The 19768-nt window shown below is 42.7% G+C and overlaps 1 protein-coding gene across 2 annotated transcripts in view; it reads left to right on the forward strand.

The window, feature by feature from the left end:
• The window catches only part of adamtsl3 (ADAMTS-like 3), a 43108-nt gene extending 23540 nt beyond the window's left edge, over window positions 1-19568 (forward strand). Inside the window, exons 8-25 of one of the 2 annotated variants that reach the window (XM_010794571.1) lie at window positions 1220-1331; window positions 1421-1559; window positions 1651-1701; window positions 2067-2271; window positions 3151-3298; window positions 3995-4079; window positions 7266-7567; window positions 9054-9183; window positions 11805-12015; window positions 12264-12443; window positions 12529-12682; window positions 13179-14163; window positions 14557-14684; window positions 15384-15504; window positions 16110-16314; window positions 16659-16768; window positions 16922-17142; window positions 17779-19568. In XM_010794571.1, the coding sequence (XP_010792873.1) occupies window positions 1220-1331; window positions 1421-1559; window positions 1651-1701; window positions 2067-2271; window positions 3151-3298; window positions 3995-4079; window positions 7266-7567; window positions 9054-9183; window positions 11805-12015; window positions 12264-12443; window positions 12529-12682; window positions 13179-14163; window positions 14557-14684; window positions 15384-15504; window positions 16110-16314; window positions 16659-16768; window positions 16922-17142; window positions 17779-17888 (3597 nt within the window). In that variant the 3' untranslated portion in view covers window positions 17889-19568. Of the gene's footprint in view, window positions 1-1219; window positions 1332-1420; window positions 1560-1650; window positions 1702-2066; window positions 2272-3150; window positions 3299-3994; window positions 4084-7265; window positions 7568-9053; window positions 9184-11804; window positions 12016-12263; window positions 12444-12528; window positions 12683-13178; window positions 14164-14556; window positions 14685-15383; window positions 15505-16109; window positions 16315-16658; window positions 16769-16921; window positions 17143-17778 lie in introns of those variants that run through there. The other variant, XM_010794573.1, reaches the window with a different exon arrangement.
• Window positions 19569-19768: the final 200 nt, after the last annotated feature.

Raw genomic sequence — 19768 nt, forward strand, 5'->3', positions numbered from 1 at the left:
AGATGTGCTATATATAAATAAAAACAAGGTGCATATTATAAAAACTGACAATACAGGAAGCATTGAATGAGGATAAAATCTACAATATACAGATGTAACTAAGTATTGACAGAATATTAACGGAGTATTAACAGAGTGCAAGTGCAGATTGTATGTACAAACAGTGATATTATAAGAAGAAATAAAAAATGGTTATATGTATAGTAACACGATTGTGCAAATAACATATCCATTAAGTACGTTTAATCAGTGCAGTTGAGTNCTTGTGGCACACCGGTGTTCAAGGTAGAAGTGGAGGAGGAGAGGTTGTCTAACTTCACAGACTGGGGTGTGTTAGTCAGAAAATCCAGCATCCTGTTACAGAGCGATGTATTGATACCAAGCTGGCGAAGCTTGGAGATCAGCTTGGAGGGGATCACAGTGTTGAATGCTGAACTGAAACCTATGAACAGCATTCCGAGGTAAGATTTGGGGCTATCCAGGTGAGTCAGGGCAGAGTGGAGTGCCGTGGAGATGGCGTCCTCTGTTGACCTGTTGCAGCGGTAGGCAAACTGGTATGGATCCAGTGTAGCAGGCAGACAGGATTTGAGGTACGAGATAACCAGTCTCTCGATGATGGGGGTGAGTGCAACGGGACGGAAGTCATTAAGAGCCGTAGCGGTTGAGAGCTTCGGCACTGGCACGATGATGGCGGTCTTGAAGATGGTGGGAACAACTGCTTGGGCCAGGGACAGGTTGAAAATGTCCGCAAAGACCCCTGCCAGCTGCTCTGCACAGGCTCTGAGCACGCGTCCAGGAATTCCATCAGGGCCAGCTGCCTTCCGAGCGTTCACCTTACTCAGGGTGGAGTAGACATCAGAGATGGAGAGTGTGAGTGGCGGTTCATCTGGTGGTAGGTCAAATTTGATGGGGACCTCCTTGTTCTCCCGGTCGAAACGAGCGTAGAAGTGGTTGAGCTCTTCGGGGAAGGAGGCGGAGCTTGTTGGGGGCATGTTGCCTATTGATTTATAGTTGGTGAGCGTTTGTATGCCTTGCCACATACGCCGGGGGTCTGAGGAGCTGAAGTGCTCTTCGATCCTCTGTTCAATTCCCCTCCTCAGGTTGGCCCTGGCTGAGCTGTAGCCTCAGTTTAGCATTATTATTATAATAATTATTGACACTCTCATCCAGTTATTATTTATCACTTTTTGTGGTGACAACATGAACACTGTTCCTGTAGGTGCAGTTTTCCAGTGGAGCGGACAGTGTGGTGCAGTACATTTACTACCAGCCCATCATCCACCGCTGGAGAGAGACCGACTTCTTCCCCTGCTCCGTCCCATGTGGTGGAGGTGAGGGAAGAAAATGCAAAAAAGGATAGGTCCGAAAAGTCTCCTGTGGCAGATAAAAGACTAAATCATTGACATTTCTTGTTCCTCAGGCTACCAGCTGACCTCAGCAGAGTGCTTTGACCTCCGGAGCGGCCGGGTGGTGGTGGATCAGTATTGCCATTATTACCCCGAGAACATCAAACCCAAACCCAAACTCCAGGAGTGCAACATGGAGCTCTGCCTGGCCAGGTTAGACTGCAGAGAACACTCTTTAAAACGTGTCAACAGTAGATTGTATGATTCTAAATCTTCATTTTCTTTTACTGATTTTGCCTTTTAGCGACGGCTACAAGCAAATTATGCCATATGACCTCTACCACCCCCTGCCTCGGTATGTATTCTCAGCTGTGAGGTACCATAAAGTGCTGCAGGGAATGAGCATTTTTAAACTAGCGGAATTAACCTAGTATTCTCTGGAGTCTCATTCAGACACTTGTTAGCAACAGCCTTTTTCAAAACACGGAAGAGCTTCAAAATTAATAAGTGGAGTATTTACTGTTATATTTTACGTAATAGAAAAAAACATCAAAAAACCTTATTTCAGTCTAACCTGAAAACCATTCTGAGACAAGATTACCAGAAGTGCATTAATTACTCTTTTTTGGGGGGTTTATGACTCATTCCTGCAGTACTCTATAGTGACCCAACAACACACATTCTGACATTTACCAACCTATCTTTGATTTGTGGTGTCAGATGGGAGAGCAGTCCCTGGACGGCCTGCTCCACCTCCTGCGGCGGAGGCATCCAGAGTCGCTCGGTGTCCTGTGTGGAGGAGGACATGCAGGGCACCATCACCACCACTGAGGAGTGGAAGTGTCTCTACTCCTCCAAGACGGCCATCCTGCAGCCCTGCAACACCTACGACTGCCCCACCTGGCTGGCACAGGAGTGGTCACCTGTAGGTCCATTTTTAGTCTGTTTGAACACTCATTGTTAATGATTATCACAGGTACTTATTGATTGGATATGTCTTGTAGGAAAAAAGCTTGTAACAAGTAGTTAAAATGTTATATTTTTTAGAGTGGCTATTTATTTGATTAGCTTTTCCTTTGTGAGTTGCTGTAAAGCCTCACAAACTAAAAGAAATTCAATGAAAAAATCATGTTCATATGTTTTTTAAGTCTGAAAAAAAAACATGATTAATTGACTTAATATAAATATACTGAGAGGACAGCCTGAGCTGTGACTTCTTCAGACATCCAGCAGAATTTTGATGGGAACACTTGAGAATGCTTGGATTTAAACACTAGCTCCCTGTGTGAATCAGAGTACTGCTCACCTCAATGTAAGCATCCTTCACCACATCTAACTTTAAGGCTTTTCCAAACCAACAGCACATATTCTTAAACTCTTCCTCTGCCAAACACATCCAGTATATCTGGGTGCTGCATCTTGATCATCTAACGCTCTTGTTAGCTTACTGATGTGGCAGAGTTGCAGTTACATTAACCATAAACATCCCATACATCATCCTCGTGGGGTTTTTTCAGCCTCACCAGTCGTACGTGCACAAGCAGAGGCCCAGGGAGTCAGATTTGTGGCCCGGGACGCTGTTTACCTAGCACATTCTTCCCTGTGAACTTGCCTTTAAATGCTTGTTTTGGCAGCGGATGCACAAAGTTCACTCCTGAGCAGAACGCTGCAGGGATTTTGGAAGGTCTCTTTGCTTTTCCTCGAGTCGAGGGCTTCTGAGACTTAACACGTTAACCAATGTGTGTGTGATAATCGCCGTGAGTTAATCCACGATTCTCCCACCGTGTCACCCTGTCACCACCAGTGCACGGTCACCTGTGGGCAGGGTCTGCGCTACAGGGTGGTGTTGTGCATCGATCACAGAGGACTCCATGCTGGAGGCTGTAACCCCACCACCAAGCCCCACATCAAGGAGGAGTGCCTGGTGACGGTGCCCTGCTATAAATCCATCGGTAGGTCTGTTTCGTCATAATAATGATACATGTCGTTTATATAGCTCTTTCCTGGTGCTCAAAGACTCTTTCTATGAGTTCTAGAGGACTTCAGAATTTTTTCAGGTACTCCCTCTCTATAAACATGAACAATTTGCACATGCTGTACTCTTATTGGTAAACACTACCTCAAAGGATGTATTTTACTTTTAATTTAAAGCTACTGTACATAAATGTTGAATGTATATCGTCTATGTTCATATGTTTAGTAGATTGGTACATAAGAGATTATTCTAATTTATTCTTTATATTTTGTAGTGTTTAGATACTCTTCTGAATATATGTATTTTCTGAGAATATGTACAGTATATATAATTATTCTATTTTCATTTTATTCTATTTTTCCGAAATCTGTAATTCTTTTACATTGACTGTCAAAATGCTGCAGTGACAAAACAGTTTCCCAACTTGGGATAAATATAGTATGTATCTATCTTTCTAAACATTATAACCTGCACAAAGCATTGTGTAAATTGCAAACTATAATTAAACATTGCTATTGGCAGATATTGAAGCCCATGTTTATAATGCATTATAGACATAGGCGAAAGATGTAATAGATTGGGTTCTTCTGTCATGTTTTAACTCTTAATGTTGACCTTATTTCTAAATTAAAATCTCTCTCATCCTTTGTCTTTCCTGTGATAATTTCTGTAGATACTCTCCCAGTGGAGGCCAAACCTGTGTGGCAGAAGCAGGCCATCGAGCTGGACGAGGAGGTCAGCGTCGGTGAGGAACCAACGTGAGTCACACACACACACACACACACACACACACACACACACACACACACACACACACACACACACACACACACACATGCATGCGCAGGAAATTATTAATGGGAATTCATGTCGGAATGTCTCTGACTGATGCTTCATTATATTGGAAAACATATGTATTTGTACTTATATTTACTAATACAAAAAATGCCATGCCATATTAATTTTTTAAAAATATTTCTACTACTTTTTGGGGCATTTTTATGTTCTGTATTTATGTTTTTTCCTTTCGCACTACCTAAAATGTTTTGCACACAAAAAGGAGATTAATGGGAATTCATTTTGAAATGTCTGTGACTGATGCTTTATTATATTGGAAACAATTCTGATAATTTATTAAGATGAAACAAATAAAGCCTCTCAAGCTTCGTAGCCCAGAAAAATAATCCCTGTCACTCTGCACGGACAGAAGAAGAAGTCAGATCGCAGAAACAACAACAGCTTTCACAGCTCAGAGCGCAGCTTCTACCTGGAGGTGAAATTGAAGCTGACAGGGCTGGCACTGCCATGAAACCCCAACAGTATCGTGGTTGTGTTCATGTCAAAGGCCATTTGCAAGAACTTGGAGTCAGAGAGTGGCTGTAGCTCTGAATATTTTCCTGGCGCTTTTCAAAATAGGCCTCTTTGTAAACCTGCCAAATGTTTGTCAGACACGGTGGCAGGAGAGTTATGTCAAGAGGAGTAAATAAGAAGTTTAACGCACCAGTGAAGGTGTTTATCGTTAGGTTTAAGTAATGAATTTGCTGTATGAGGTTATTTAGGGTTAAAGGGGGAGCTGAAGGTGGAAGACAAAACATATTTTTTGGAAAGCAGCTGACTACCAGCATTACCTCAGCAAGCTTCCAGATGTCCCGCATATCAGTGGACTCACAAAGGCCTCTGAAGATGGACAATGTTTGGACTGTACCCAGTGTCTTGCATGACTTGTATTAGCGACCATGTTAGCCAGTTCAAAACATCTGTTACTGTGACTTATCTTTGGAACGCGAGAGTGTAAGGGAGGGACGCCAAGACATATGAATTTGCTCTATTGCAACAAAAAAAACCTTCCCTCGCAAAGCACATAAATATCTGTGTATAATACGCAGTCATGCACAAGCCAACAACAATATCTGCCTACCATATGGGGCCAGGTTACGGATGTGAGCGGAAAGAGAAGGACATTCCTGAGTTAGACTTATTGCACCTCCACTGCCAGGCCGTACGTCGGCCCCGAGCCACCGCTGTGCAACGGCTTGAAAAATGAAACCCATATATGTTCCACAGCGAGGCCAGAACTGATTATTTTAACCGCTATGAGTAAATAAAATATCTCCATTGATTGAATTCATTTGATACGACCAACGAGGGGCTTTGGCAGATATCACAAAAACCCTTTTTCTTTTGTCCGTGAGTGAAATCACGATTGTTTTCGAAGCCGCAGATGTACTTTAACAACGCATGAAGATACACTTTTCCGTGGGGTTCGCATGTTGACTTTGTTGCTTTCTTTCCAAGCTCTAACTGCTGGTGATTCATTTGTTTGTCCAAAACACTACGGGTCCTGGAGCACTCGTAAAGAGCCCAGTTTGCTGCAATAATGAGCTCTTTATTGAGGCATCTTATGAAACAGCAGGGTGTCTGTGTGTTGTGGTCACACTGGTTAACTCAGGAGGAATGCTGCACATCGGTTGGTCCCTTTATGACATCCATGTATCTCATAATGCCTGCTGCAGGAAGGTACTTGGGTAGGTTATAAACCCAGAGAGTGATTTACCCGAAACAACTTGGCTGACTGGGGTTGAACAATATTCCTATCCAATTATATTCCAATTTTCAATAAAATGACCAAAAACTATTTAAAAAAGGAATTAGGGCTGAAAGGTTAATCGTTAAAAGATTGCAATCTTGATTCACTCACGCGACCCATTTCTGAACCATTCTACCATATTTGCTTTGGAGAGTTTGATTTTTAGAATGAATGCTCATAATTTGTCCCTGCTGCGGCACGCACACATGCACTTCAAGGCCGACAGCCTCTTCCTGAACCTAGAGCTTCACTTACACTCAACCAATCAGATCAGCCACAAACTGTCCGTGAGGTCAGGCTGGGTCCGGAAGCTTTTCCTTAAGTGAACCAAGCTCCAACATCACTATAAAAGTATGTCAGCTTTAATAAGTCTTGTTAAAAAAAAAAAGTCCTTCTATATTTGTGGGGACAACCACAGTACACTACTTACAAAAGAACTGTCATTTATTATCGAGAACTGTACCAAGAAAAACTCAACACTGAAGACTGAATGATTATCACAAAGTGAGCTGAAGAGCGAAGTTAGTCTTCTGATGTTGTGGTGGGAATTACAAAGCACTCTGCTGATATTACTGAGGTTTTGTAAAGTATATCTGCCAAAATAAACAGTGGTGAGCTCCGCCCTGCAGAGGACAGCTGCTGCATGTTGTAAATATTTGGGCTAACGATGGAGTATAAAAGATGGATGGATATAAGACTATAACGCAGTTGCGCAATGGAAAAGGTAGAAAAGGTCTGATGAAATGCCTTTTATCCCCTCATGTCCAGCTGGGTTTATGTGGACAAAGAGTTTTCAGGTACCCCACATTGTCTGTTGTTGTACTTTGTGAATAGTGTCTGTCTGTCTGTAATGTTCTGGAAAACACAGCAGCAAATACATTTTGCCTTCCTTGACCCTTAAAATAACTACGCTTTTCATTCAAGACCAAGAGTAAACTTTCAAATGATAGTATCTCTGTTGTGAGGCGCTGTCAGTTTTTGGGGCTCTCGCTCTCACCCAACCTTGACGGGCCTTCAGGCATTCGTGAAGTCTTTTCCCTCTGTGATCCATACTTTAAGACGAGGAAGGATGCACATGAAAGCCGTTTATCGTAGAATAACTGATCCTAATGCTTCACAGCTGTTCAATTAACCACAGCAGGACTGGATTTCATAAATACTCAATGGATTTATGAATTTAGAAGCAAAGCTGTACACAGGGGGAATGCACTAAAGTAATTTAAAGTCTGCTGGTTTGTCCTAGTCAAACCAAAAATGTTACTGCCTTTCCAAGTCTGTTAGCATATGTGTGTGAAGTGTACTACAGCAAGTGTTTATGTATTTATGTGTGCGATTAATCTTCCCGTATTCTCTCAAGGTTCATCCCCGCTCCCTGGCAGTCCTGCAGCAGGACGTGTGGCGCCGGGACTCAGCGGCGGACCGTGAGGTGCCAGGTGTTGCTGTCCTTTTCCCAGTCTGTGGCCGACCTGCCCGACGACGAGTGTGAGGGGGTGAAGCCCGTGACCAGCCAGCCCTGCTACCGTACGCCCTGCTCCGGTGTTTCGGACAGAGGGAAAGAAAGTGAAAAGGAGGAGGAGGAGGAGGAGACACCCGAGAGAGAGGAGCTGCATGACTGGGAGTATGAGGGATTTACCGAGTGCTCAGAGAGCTGTGGGGGAGGTACGGATCATTACTGAACGCTTTAATATGAAAAAGCAAAGCAGCACAATGAGAAAGAGCAGCAATGCAAAGTTGAAGGGGGCAGAGCAGTGATTTGAGCTAACATGCTGACCATGACAATGATGAGAATGTATAATGTTCAGCGTCTTAGCATGCTCACATATGCTAATTGCACTAAATGTATAACTGATGGAAGTAATGATGGGAATAACATGAATTTTGCCAGAATTTAGTTAGGAACCAAACCAAAATGTTGACCCTATAATGGGACTAGATGGAAAATATCAGTTGAATCAGCAAAATCAAATAACATCCTGATAAAGTTACCCTTCTCAATTAGTAGTGCATTTTTCCAGTTGCTGTAAAACGATGTATCTCAGCAGTGAGCGGTGACCTATATCAGTTGATGGCAGTATAGGCTTTAAAATGATAATGGAAGTAGTTCTAAAGGTCATTCCTCATAGACTCTCTCAGTGGCAGTGAATGCAGCACCAGACAGAAACAGCGTTCCCAAACATCCTGCCAACATTCATTCAGGCCCGCTTTAATCTCCCCACAACTTTAATTTCTGCAAATGTGTGCAGGCTTTTGTCCATGTGTGCTCACCCTAACCCAACAAACTCACATTCAGGGATGATTACAGAGGGGTATCAGGTGTCATACACACATGAGGGCTCCTGTGGACCATCACACCACTGATGCGTTTGAAGTGCCCGTCTCGCTGGTACTGTCCCCAACATTTGAAACAGATTTATGTAGCGTTGCTCTTAACGTGACATGACATCACACCCTTAGAGTTTATCCACAGTTTCAGGTCCTGAAATGAAGCAGGCCGCTGCACCGTTTCGATGTTTATTGCAATTTGACCACCAGATAACTTCGCACAACTGATTCATCGGATTCACTGCAGATTTAAGCAAACATAAACAGTTTTTGAATTGCAAGAAACTAGTCAAACGGATGCAGAAAAAGTAAATGCTTTGTCAGATCTGTTCTAAAAACAACAAGCAAACACGGTTTCTAAGGCTTGTTTACTGGAACGAGGATTACACTCAATACAGAAGCAACATTATTATTTATACACGTAAATATCTTGACATTGTGTTACTTTAAAGTGTAAAAAATCTAATTTTCTTTCAAAAAATTACTTTGGCTTCCATTTCTGGTTAAACAACACCCCTATTTCAGGAAAATCTCAACTCTGATAGGCTTTTAATGTTATAACGCCCAGCTAATTCCTTGCATGTTCCATGTGCAAAGAAAGTGCCTTCCATTTAGGTACCATAATATTTGGGTTGCTTTAATGCTTCATGCGTGTGAAGGTGATAATATTTGAGAGATGTCTAAGAAGAACAAAATGAGGTTGCATTGTTGTCATTCATTCCAAACAGATACGGTACAGGGAGATAATTCATTTCTAAAAACGTGACCCTTCCTTATAGCTCATGGTTATTTGGACATCCTTGTTATTGTTTCCTGATCTCAGGTGTCCAGGAGGCTGTGGTCATCTGCCTGAACAAGCAGACGAGGGAGGCAGCCGAGCAGAGTCTGTGTGTGAGCACCCGACGCCCCCCCCAGCTGCTGCAGGACTGCAAAACCCAGCCCTGCCCACCCAGGTACACTAAATCACAGACATACATCATTATCATTGGTTTAAAATGGTTTGCGCACGAACATAAAAACACACATGATTGATGGATGCAGTAAACCCGAGGAGGAAATGTGTTTTTTCTTTTTTAAATAAAAAGGTTTTGGCTGCATTCAAGAAGAAAATATTAATTAAAAGCAGGACTCAGATCTGGCTCTGCTCTTTATTAGTTTGCCAAGACTGTAACCCAGAAAAAAATGCAATATAGAGAGCTGGGACATTCATGCAGCGTTTCCCAGGGCCCTGATCCTTTCCTGGGTCCTGCACCTGGAACTGCTCAGCTTTCAGACGATCAAAGAACTCGCATCACACCAGCTGGATCAATTAATACCGGCTAATCAGTGGTTGTGTACAAAATAGATTAAAATCCTTCTAATCCACTATGTTATGCCTTTCACTTCAAACCACATGGGCCAATCAAATGATCATTTAGGCCACTTGGGTCCAAGTGATACTGAAGCAGAGTGACAGAGATCGATGGCTGTATCTTTGATAACAGGAAATGAATCCAGCGGGACGGCTTGTGAGAATAAAGCACAAAATAGGGGCCATGTGTCGGTGGTGATATCTACTAGGCTGACATGTGAAATTGTGCTTGGAATGAAACCTTTTTTCAATTGGTTTGTCAGCACAGAAATTCAGGAGACCTGTGCTGGAAAAGTTAGCAATACCTTTTTGAAGACTACTATAAAAACGCTTTAATTTGGCTTTTTATACTACTATTAATGTCCTTTTAGTGATGACGCATCATAGGACAGGTTAATAATGTTGACATTTGTCCTGTCAAGAGGCTTTCAGAAAGCGCATCAGGCCGTCATTCAAAATCAAAAATGTGCATCTGCCATTACATTATGACATATTTTGTATCATAATGCATGAAAAGTCCTTATGAATTATGCAAAATTAAAAAAAGGTTCATCCTTTGTGAAGAATTAATGTAAACAATAATGTATTTTTGCTGATTTTGAGGGAGTAAAGCAGCCAAAACAGCAGTACAATCCTTTTCTGGGGTTATGTTTTTTCAGGGTTTTTTGGGCATCAATTTGGGATACAGTGGATGAACAACGAGAACCCAAAATGAAATACCTGAATGGCTAAACAGCATAATAGCATGATGTCTAATATTACGAAGCGGTGAGTGGATTTTGCGGTAGGCCACACGTTTAAAATTAACACAGTGCGCAGTGTCGGTGTTCCACCACTCTAGTCAGAAAAGCCAGAGGCTTGCAGCCTGCCCCGGCCTGTTTTTCCAGGCCTTGTGTCTTGTTTTCAGGCACAACAAACGCTGTATTGGACTTGTTTCCTTTGGCTCTTTACTCCCTCCCTGAGGCCTCCTCACCCTCGCATATTAAGCTACACTCTTTGGATACTGTTGCCTCTGAAGGGAAACAGCCATAGGATTTGGCTTTGAGTATAGTACCGATCCTGAACAAAAACCCTCATTCCCAATTCTCCACAGTCCCTGGACCCTTGAGTAAACATGAATAGTTTTGAAAATTCACCTAATCTGTCAAGCAAGAAGTAAAACCGCTGCCATCTCGGTCAAAGCCGAAGCTTTACGATGCCTTTTTAAAGGCATAGCGACAAAGACACATGCCACATCGTTTTCAAGATTAGAATTAATGTGCTCAGAAAACTTTGAAGCTGGATCCTTCTTTCGAAAGAAAATGTGTTCTGCATCAAAAAGAATATTGGTACATCGGGGTCGTTGGGAAAACACAAGTGAAGACATTTTGCCTTGGGATTTCTCAAATATCCTTAAATTCAGTGGGAGATTTGATGTTTCTCTGACAGTATCTGGCCCCATGAATCACTCTTATTTCGTTTTCACTTGAATTCACTTTCATGAATTTGCACATTCATAAGACTGCGAGAGCGTCCTCTGAGGGGATCAAGTAAAAACATCAAGATACTCCTGTATAGACTGGAGAATGTGGCTATCTACATATGCATTTACCCTAAAGATAAAGCATGTTGATGAATCTGGAACCACAGAGGTTATGATGCAAAATCCACTTCCTGTCCTTTATACATAAACATGTGTCCCCTCTGTGTAAAGAGACTCTGGAAGTTTCAGGAAAAAAGATTCTCTCTCTTTTTGTCCTGATCCATTTATATAAAAACCTGTCTGAAAATGAGCTGATCAGATTTTGGCCACATTGTGATGTCATAATGTTTTTTTGGCTTGTGTAACCATTAGCCAATCACCAACCAAGGTAACCCCCCCCCCCCACCTTATCACCTGAATCTCCTCCTAGAGCACCATTGTGTTCTTTTTAACCAAATGTCTCTCAGAGGGCCGTGGGGAGTGGCTCCTTATTTTCATCTAAAGTAACAGACAGAGAATCAACACTTTGGAAACAGGGCTGAAAAAGAGGGGATTATGGGTAATGCTGCAATGATCTGTTGGGTATTTCGAGCCAAACACTTCAGAGACATGTTGTGTATATAACTGAGAACTATAATCTATTGATGAAAAAAGAGTATAATAGGGACCTTTAAAAGTTAATAAACTGTGTGTTGTTAAAACAGGAAGGTTACATTTGGTTGTCAACATTTCGCAGTTTGATGCTGAGCGTTGTGTTGCAGATGGAAAACTGGGGAGTGGAGCTCCTGCTCTGCTAGCTGTGGGGTTGGTCTGATGACCCGCACTGTGGCCTGCTCTCACCGACCCTCCCGGGACAGCAACCGGACCGAGGTTTTGCGGGATGAAGACTGTCAGAGCCCCAAACCCATCCCGGTCCAAGCCTGCAACCGCTTCGATTGTCCTCCCATGTGGGACACTCGAGCCTGGGGACAGGTAAAGGATCTCACTTGTGTTTCCATCCCTATTGTAAATACTGCAGTTATTTGTCCGAGGCCTGAAATACAATTGAAACCTTTCCTAGTGAAGACAAAAGTCAGACGTAAGTGGGTGTTAGTGGGGTTTTGTCGAGTTGGAAAGGGGCTTTAGGAAGTTCACCAACATAAATGCCTGGCACAGCAATTAGACTGAAGCGTCTAGCCCTTATTGCTAATGTAATCCCCGGCACATCTGTGTTTTCGTAGTGCTCCCAGAGCTGTGGAGGTGGATTTCAAAGGAGGCAGGTCCTGTGCAAACAGCGGCTGGCAGATGGCAGCATCCTCGAGCTGCCTGACACCTTCTGTCCGTCCGAAAGCCCCCCGAGCCAGCAGATCTGCGCCAAGCTGGAGTGCCCAGCTCGATGGGTCACCACTGACTGGTCCCAGGTAGACCCTCCTTTTCTAAATATACCATTTGCAAACTCAACAGGATCTGCTTCATGTCTTACAACATCTTTTTTTACCCGTCCAGTGTTCTGTGACCTGTGGAAACGGCATTCAGAGACTAGAGGCAGTGTGCAGAAGACAAGGGGAGGATCGGAGACATCAGAACTTAGACCCCGAGAACTGCTCCCTGCTAGCCCGGCCCACCAAAATCAGACCATGCTCCCTCAGGCTCTGTGAGAGTAAGACACCCTCTGTTTGGATCTGTTTAGTCAAAATGTGCTGCTTATGCTGTGTTCACATCAGGGCTGTGCTAACATAGTGCATCAACACTGTAAATGATGTTATCTAAATGAGGCATAAATATGCTTATACACTCAGATATCTACATACTTAGTAACTTTGTGAACATTTGCTGCAAAGTCTTTACATTGACTTGCATCATAAAAATGTTTTGGTGTACAATTTGATGGAAAGATGTGTAAGAAAAACGTTTTTTTAACATCAGCAGTTGCTTACAGAATTACACTAGTTTTACTTCAGAACTTCACCATCATTTTCATATCACATAAACATGATATTTGATTTACTGCACCTCTCAACATCAATGAATTGAGCGTAACATAAGCCCACCAATAACCAGTGGGAAAAAAAGGTGTGACTGTGACTTGTTAATGGACATTCTCATAAAATCGTATCAAAATCAAATCATTAATCTGTTCTTTAATTTCCTCACAGACCCTCTCAAACCCAATCCCATCATACTGGGCCAGAAGAAGGTGTATATCCAGTGGAGGAAGGGGAAAAAGTTACAGCTGGTGGTGGGGGGCTATGCCTACTTGCTCCCCTGGACGACTGTAGTCCTTCGCTGTCCAACTAGAAACTTCCGCAAAGGCCAAATCCGATGGTTGAAGGAGGGAAAGCCCTTAATCGTCCCTCCGCATCTCTCCATGACATCACTGGGATACGTGAAGTTTCAGCAGCTTCGTGCATCGGACGCCGGGATTTACACATGTGTCGCAGGTCAGGCACGGGAACATTTTGTACTTCAGATCATCGGCAGCAAACACAAGCTCTCTGCTCCAGCGTCATGGCTCCTTGGGGGTGAACAACAAAAAGTTAGGGAAACAGACGCAGCCATGAGAGAAAGATTTCAGGAGCTACCCGTCCCCCTGAACCGATACGACAACATCGTGGAGCAATTGCTTGAACTCAAAGGCTCTCTCCAAGATGAGAAAGACCCTGCTGATAAAACACAGAAGAACCGCTCCACCCTGGAGGACGAGAGAGCCAATTCAGAACTTTCTAGCCTGCTCGTACTCATAGCAGACACCCAGAGGCTAGATGAGATCATGCACGACCTCTCTGAAGGAGGACAAAGGGAGGGGCAACTCATCGCACAGTTGCTCAGTGAGCTCGCTATCACACAAGGCGAAAACAATGAGTCTACTCTCCACCCCCCGGAAAAAGCAGAATCCTCCACACAGGTGCCCCCGCTTAATAAACCCAGCATCAAAGCTCCGCGGCTAAGAAGCCCGGTGATAATCCAGCGGCCCCGGAAGGTGGGGGTGGTCCCGTCCTCTGAAATGACTGTACATGTGGGGGTCCCGGCTCTGCTGCAGAAACCCATTGCTAGTTTGGAGCTGAGGTGTGAGGCCCTGGGGAACCCCGAACCGTCCCTGACATGGACAAAGAACGGCAAAGAGCTGCAATACAACAGCAGGTAAGAACTGCCCTTTAAAGGTCACCTATTATGCAAAATCCAATTTTTCATGTCTTTTATACATAAATAGAATATTTATTCATAGATTCTGAAAGTTTCAGGAAAAAAGATTCCCTCTCTTTTTGTCCTGATCCATTTATATAAAAACTGTCTGAAAATTCAGGGGATCAGATTTTGGTCACTTTATGACGATTTTTTTTGGTCATGATCTGTTTGGTATTTCTAGCCAAACACTTCAGAGACATGTTTTGTATATATCTGAGAGCTATAATCTATTGAGGAAAAACAGTATAATAGGGGACCTTTAATGTGGGCTTTCAGGCATCAATAAATCTGCAGGTGTTGTTGTTAAAAGTAGCCGATTTAGTGGTTGTGTTGTCTTCGTGTTGGCAGAGTAGGCCTGTTGTCCTCCGGCTCACTGAGGATCCAGTCTCCAAGCAAGCCGGATGAGGGTCTGTACACCTGCACGGCCAACAATCGTCTTGGAACAACATCTCTTTCATCTTGGCTGCAGATTACAGGTACACCGAATCTCACTTCTAGCATGTTGGAATAAACTGCCTGCTAATTCACTTCTGGAGGGGTCTTATTAAATAATAGTGAAGGAAAATGTCTTAGAAAATTGCAACAAACACCTTAAATTAATTTCTAAGGAAAGAAAAAAGAAAACGAAGCAGGTTACCACTTTAAATATGTTGTATATACACAGTTAAGGTTAGAGACCAACTAAGGACTTTTTAAAGTGTTTTGCATACCCCGGTGTCTCAGTGGTTGGGAATGTCCAAAGCGTGACACAGCGCGTTCATATCTGAGCGGCGCTGTCATTCGTCTCATCGGAGCCTGATTATTGGCGACCTTGCTGCATTTTGATCAAAGCCGCCGGCCGCAGGGTCTTCCTGATGCTCCGGCACTCTTTTTCCCCATACGACAACAATTAGAGGTTGCAGGCAATGTTTCAAAGAAGATTAATGGGTGCACCCCACTCGCTTGACCTCAAAGGAAGATAAAGGGGCTTAAAGGGGCTGAAAAGTGTCCAAGCTGCGCTTTAAATCAAAAAGTGGTTATACCCATTGTATTTATCTTGATGCCTATATAAAAAACATCTCAGGACTTTTGGTGTCAAGATCATCTTCAGATACACCCAGTTTTATATGGTGTCTTTTTTAAATTTCTGCTGAATCCAAGAGCACAATAATATCGTTTTAAATGTCTGTTTTCAGGTGGCAAAGGAAGAAGCTGCGTCCAAAGTAATGGCATTGGAGCAAATGGGCCTATCTGCTCTGAGAGGAGCAACAGCAGCCAGTCTGCAGAGCTGTGCCACGGACAGGCCTGCCCCCTCAGGTACACTGCTGCTACTACATGCTGGTCACATTCCTGATTCCCCATTTAATTGCATTTCAAACTTACTACATGTACCTAGAGAACTGGCAAGGAAAATACTCAGATGTTTCCAGGATAGCACAATGCTAAAGACTTAAAGGTATATGGAGTTGTATGAAGTACTTCTCCATGGTCAGTGTGTGACTGGCCCTTTGGGGGGAAAAAAGACAGGAGTGCCATCGAGAAAAAAAGCAATGTACTGCTGTGTATGGGGGAAGAAGCAAATTGTAAGACTGTCTGATGACAAATTAAAGCAGTAACTATATTCTAAATATAGCGTACAGTTAAAACTGATATTTATTATTTAGGTGTGTAAAATGCATTTTTCTGCTGCCTCTTTCCACAGCAACACATTACTTCCAGCTGGTACTCTTGTGGAGTTTTCCGCTATTTATGCACTGACTAACTATAGATAAGTAGCCTACATGTCTTTACTCTAAAGGAACAACACATGTCCTTTTAGGTGATGAGTGCCTCTGTTGGCCAAAACAAAGATTGATACTTTATTATTATAACTGTATAAACACTGTAAGTCATTGTCCACTTTTCCTCTGTGGTTGCTTTAGGTGGCGGATGGACCCCTGGTCACCGTGCTCAGCCAGTTGTGGAGGGGGGTCCCAGAGCAGGAGTGTCCGCTGTCTGAAGGGTCCTGAGGGCCGATCCAGAGAGGTGGAGAGCCAGCAGTGCCTGGGCAGCGGGAGGAGACCCTCCGACAGCCGGCCCTGCAACCAGCTGCCCTGCGCCCGGTGGGCCTCCACCAGCTGGGGGGCCGTGAGTCTGCTTCCATTCACTACACACACTTCTGTACATAGAGGCTGTTTTCATTTAGTTCGAAACAGGTTCAACGTTAGACATTGTGTGTCAGTTCTTAGTCTGTTCATTTGGGGGAGTTTTTCATATGCCAAGTACTTTTTGGTGTACAGGGAAGCCCCCTGCTAATCATTCTTTAAATAGTAAACAAAGATGTGTTGCAGTAAGGGAAGTCACCCTTTGTATCTTTTTTAATGACATGCACATCATGTTTAAAAATACATGTCTTTCTGGCTGGAACAAGGAAGTATGTCATCTAAAAAGCTGAACTCGCTTGTAATTCTAATGAAATCTTCCCTTTTTAGTGTCATGGTCAATGTGTGGGTCCCAGTTTGGCTACACAGCACCGCCATGTTTACTGCCAGGACATAAACACCACCAAAGTCCCCTACAGGATGTGCAGTGGACTCCAGAGGTAAATATGGGTATTATAATATAAATGTATATCAGGAGTGGAAATATGATGTTGATGTGGAATAGATAATATCACATTTTCAGTGTAAAAGCCCCTCCCCATGTATTTCTTCGAGCTTCCTGACCATTTCCTGTTATGCATTTGTATTTTTAGACCCGTCTCCCTGAAGAATTGCTCCACAGAGGCGTGTCTACTCCACTGGCGCGTGGGGCCCTGGACGCCGTGCACCGCCACCTGTGGACGGCACGGCTTCCAGTCCCGTCAGGTGACCTGTGCGCACCGCCGGACAGGGAAGGCCACGCGGGAACATCACTGCATGTGGAGGCCCCGCCCCCCCAGCTGGCAGCGATGCAACATCCTGTCTTGCGGCAGAGGTGAGGGGAAGCTGCACGATGGAAAAATGTAGAACTGGTTGATTTAAAAATTATTTGATATACCATGTTGAATATGGTATTACTGCATTTGTTGATGGTGGAAATTCCTCGGGAGTCATATAAAATGTAAGGGGAATAAAAACAAGATTATGCTCAAATAGCATTACAAATATACACGTTATACACCCTTCAGTTATTGTACTGAATAATCACACATAGGGTATTTAGCATTGTACTACAAACAAAAAAATTTGCATTATTACAAAAGCAGATAGTGCAGATAAAGTGAGAAGAATAGACTTGCATATCAAAAATAAATCATAAATAAAAAATATATATCTATTGATTATTAAACCCATTTTCTTTGTTTTTTAAGATGTTGTAATTTATGTTTCTATTCTTGTTTACTTATTTTACCGATTTACTTGTATTGTTGTTTTTTAAGGCAATGACTAGTATTGGTCCTCTTATACACTTTGTATTTATAAGTCTGTTGTTTTCACATGCACACACATTTCCTTCAGGGTTAATAAAGCTTACGATAGGTTAAACTAGACCTTGTCTTGTCTGGTCTTTATCGTGTGGAGATGCTTAAAGTGAGTATTGGTATTAAACTGCATCGTCTGTGTTTTCCAGCCGGAGAGTGTCGGGACAGCACGAGGTACTGTGAGAAGGTCCGGCAGCTGGAGCTCTGCACTCTGCCTCAGTTCAAGAGCCGCTGCTGCCATTCCTGCAAAAACACCTGAGGAGGGCGAGGGGGGGGTTAAGACGAGGGCCAGGGACGACCTGGAGAAGTCGGGGACGGCCAACAGAGACTTAAGACCTGGACGCCCCATCCTCACACCCACAGCTGTGTCCAGTGGTCAGTGTGGTCTGGATGTGAAAACCTGAGGAACAATTGGATGGTGGTGATCCACTTCCCTCAAAGAAATCATGTGTGGGTTTGAATTTTCAAAGATGTGGGAGGAGTGACCTTTAATGAACTTTTACCTCGCTCATGAAGCTTTCCTGAATTAAGCAAACGTAACGTATGATACATTTCCATTGTGAGTGATTGAAACTGCTGGTGACTGCGTGGTATCATAAAGGGGAACTCATAAATCACATTCAAAACAAGGTGTATTGACAAGTAGGTTATTCATATACAACCTGGGATTTTCCAAGTAACAAACAAAAGTATATAAACAATACTGGTAGTTTCAGGGTATTCCTCAAATAAAATAAAAATATTTGTGCAATTAGGCCTATAAACACAAATGTGTAATTCATTTACTTTTTGTTCAACTATTGACTTCCCACCCAGGGATTCTGGGTAGTCCCCTGAGCTTCTGATAACCACTGGATAGTTGTGTGTTTTGCCTTTATTGCAAGGGTGTCCAGAACAGTGTTGATGAAAAGGTTTGATGCTAAATACATTTGTAATAAAGAGTTGTGGGTAAACTCTAAACACAGCCTAATCCTCTGAAGAGAAATGCCCGTCATATCTGATGATGGTACAAATGGTATCATCCACATGGGAAAAGATTAGGTAAACTAGCACACGTTGTTATCCATCGGTCGGGTCATTCGGAGCGCAAAGGAAGTATGATTGCAGAAGTTGTAGCTGCATGTTTTGCAGAATAAAAAGTACATTTTTATCTTGCATGGGTTGCACTATGGAGGTGTACGACTGAAGCAAGTCGAATTTTTTGAGAAATACACATTTATATTGCACTCAACTCATCCAAGTCTTTGTTCAGAACATTGCTTGCGGGGTTCTTTTTAGTTTGTAAAGTTACATTGTTTATATATTTTGTGATTTTGTTTTGTATTTCGCGTTAAGATATTTGTTTAAATGTCCCTTTAACCACTTTGTGAACAGGGTGTGAGCGTAACTGTTCCTCCTCTCCAACTAAATCACATTTTTTTTAGTTTGACATTTAAGGAAAACGGTTTCAATTGAAAGACCTTATGTCATTTCTTTGACAGATTTCAGTGTTGATTGAGCTTAAACATAATATGAAATCTGCGTTATATTTCAATATCGGTTAAAACATTAGGGAGCTTTTTAAAGATCATTACTTGTGCCAGATCGGCAGGGTTTGCACTTTCTGACTTTTTCCCCCCGAGTTCCTTGATGCTTCATCATCAGATACCTTCGCAGGTGTGGTTATTTGATTTTGTCAAAGTAAAAACATGAAAAACATATGACCTATGCTCTTAAGTTATGTAGATATTTGGTATGTCCTTTTAACTATTTATTTTCATGTGTGTTCTTGTGCATAGTTTTGTAAATAATTGCAGGGGTGGGTTTTAAGTAGTCATTTTCCAACAGTTTTTGGGGTATTTCATGTGCATGCAATAGGGACCCTCTGCTGGTGAACTGATGTGTTGCTTTCTGCTCATGCCTGGTTTATCATTTAATAAAGCCAAATACATTCCTTTTATAAACTGTTTGTTGTGGATTTTTTTGAAAACAAAACTGACTGCATTATTTAGTCCCGTCATAAAGCTGTGATTGTTTTTATATGGTTCTTTAGCACACCGGCTGGAATTTCAGATGTAAATTACTCACATCACTCAGCAGAACTTACATTATTGCAGTGGGAGTTTCTACAGTTACCAGAAAAACAAGTTGTTACAGCCT

The sequence above is a fragment of the Notothenia coriiceps genome, unplaced genomic scaffold (assembly GCF_000735185.1).
Source record: "Notothenia coriiceps isolate Sejong01 unplaced genomic scaffold, NC01 NC01_scaffold00037246, whole genome shotgun sequence".
Lineage (NCBI taxonomy): Eukaryota > Metazoa > Chordata > Actinopteri > Perciformes > Nototheniidae > Notothenia > Notothenia coriiceps.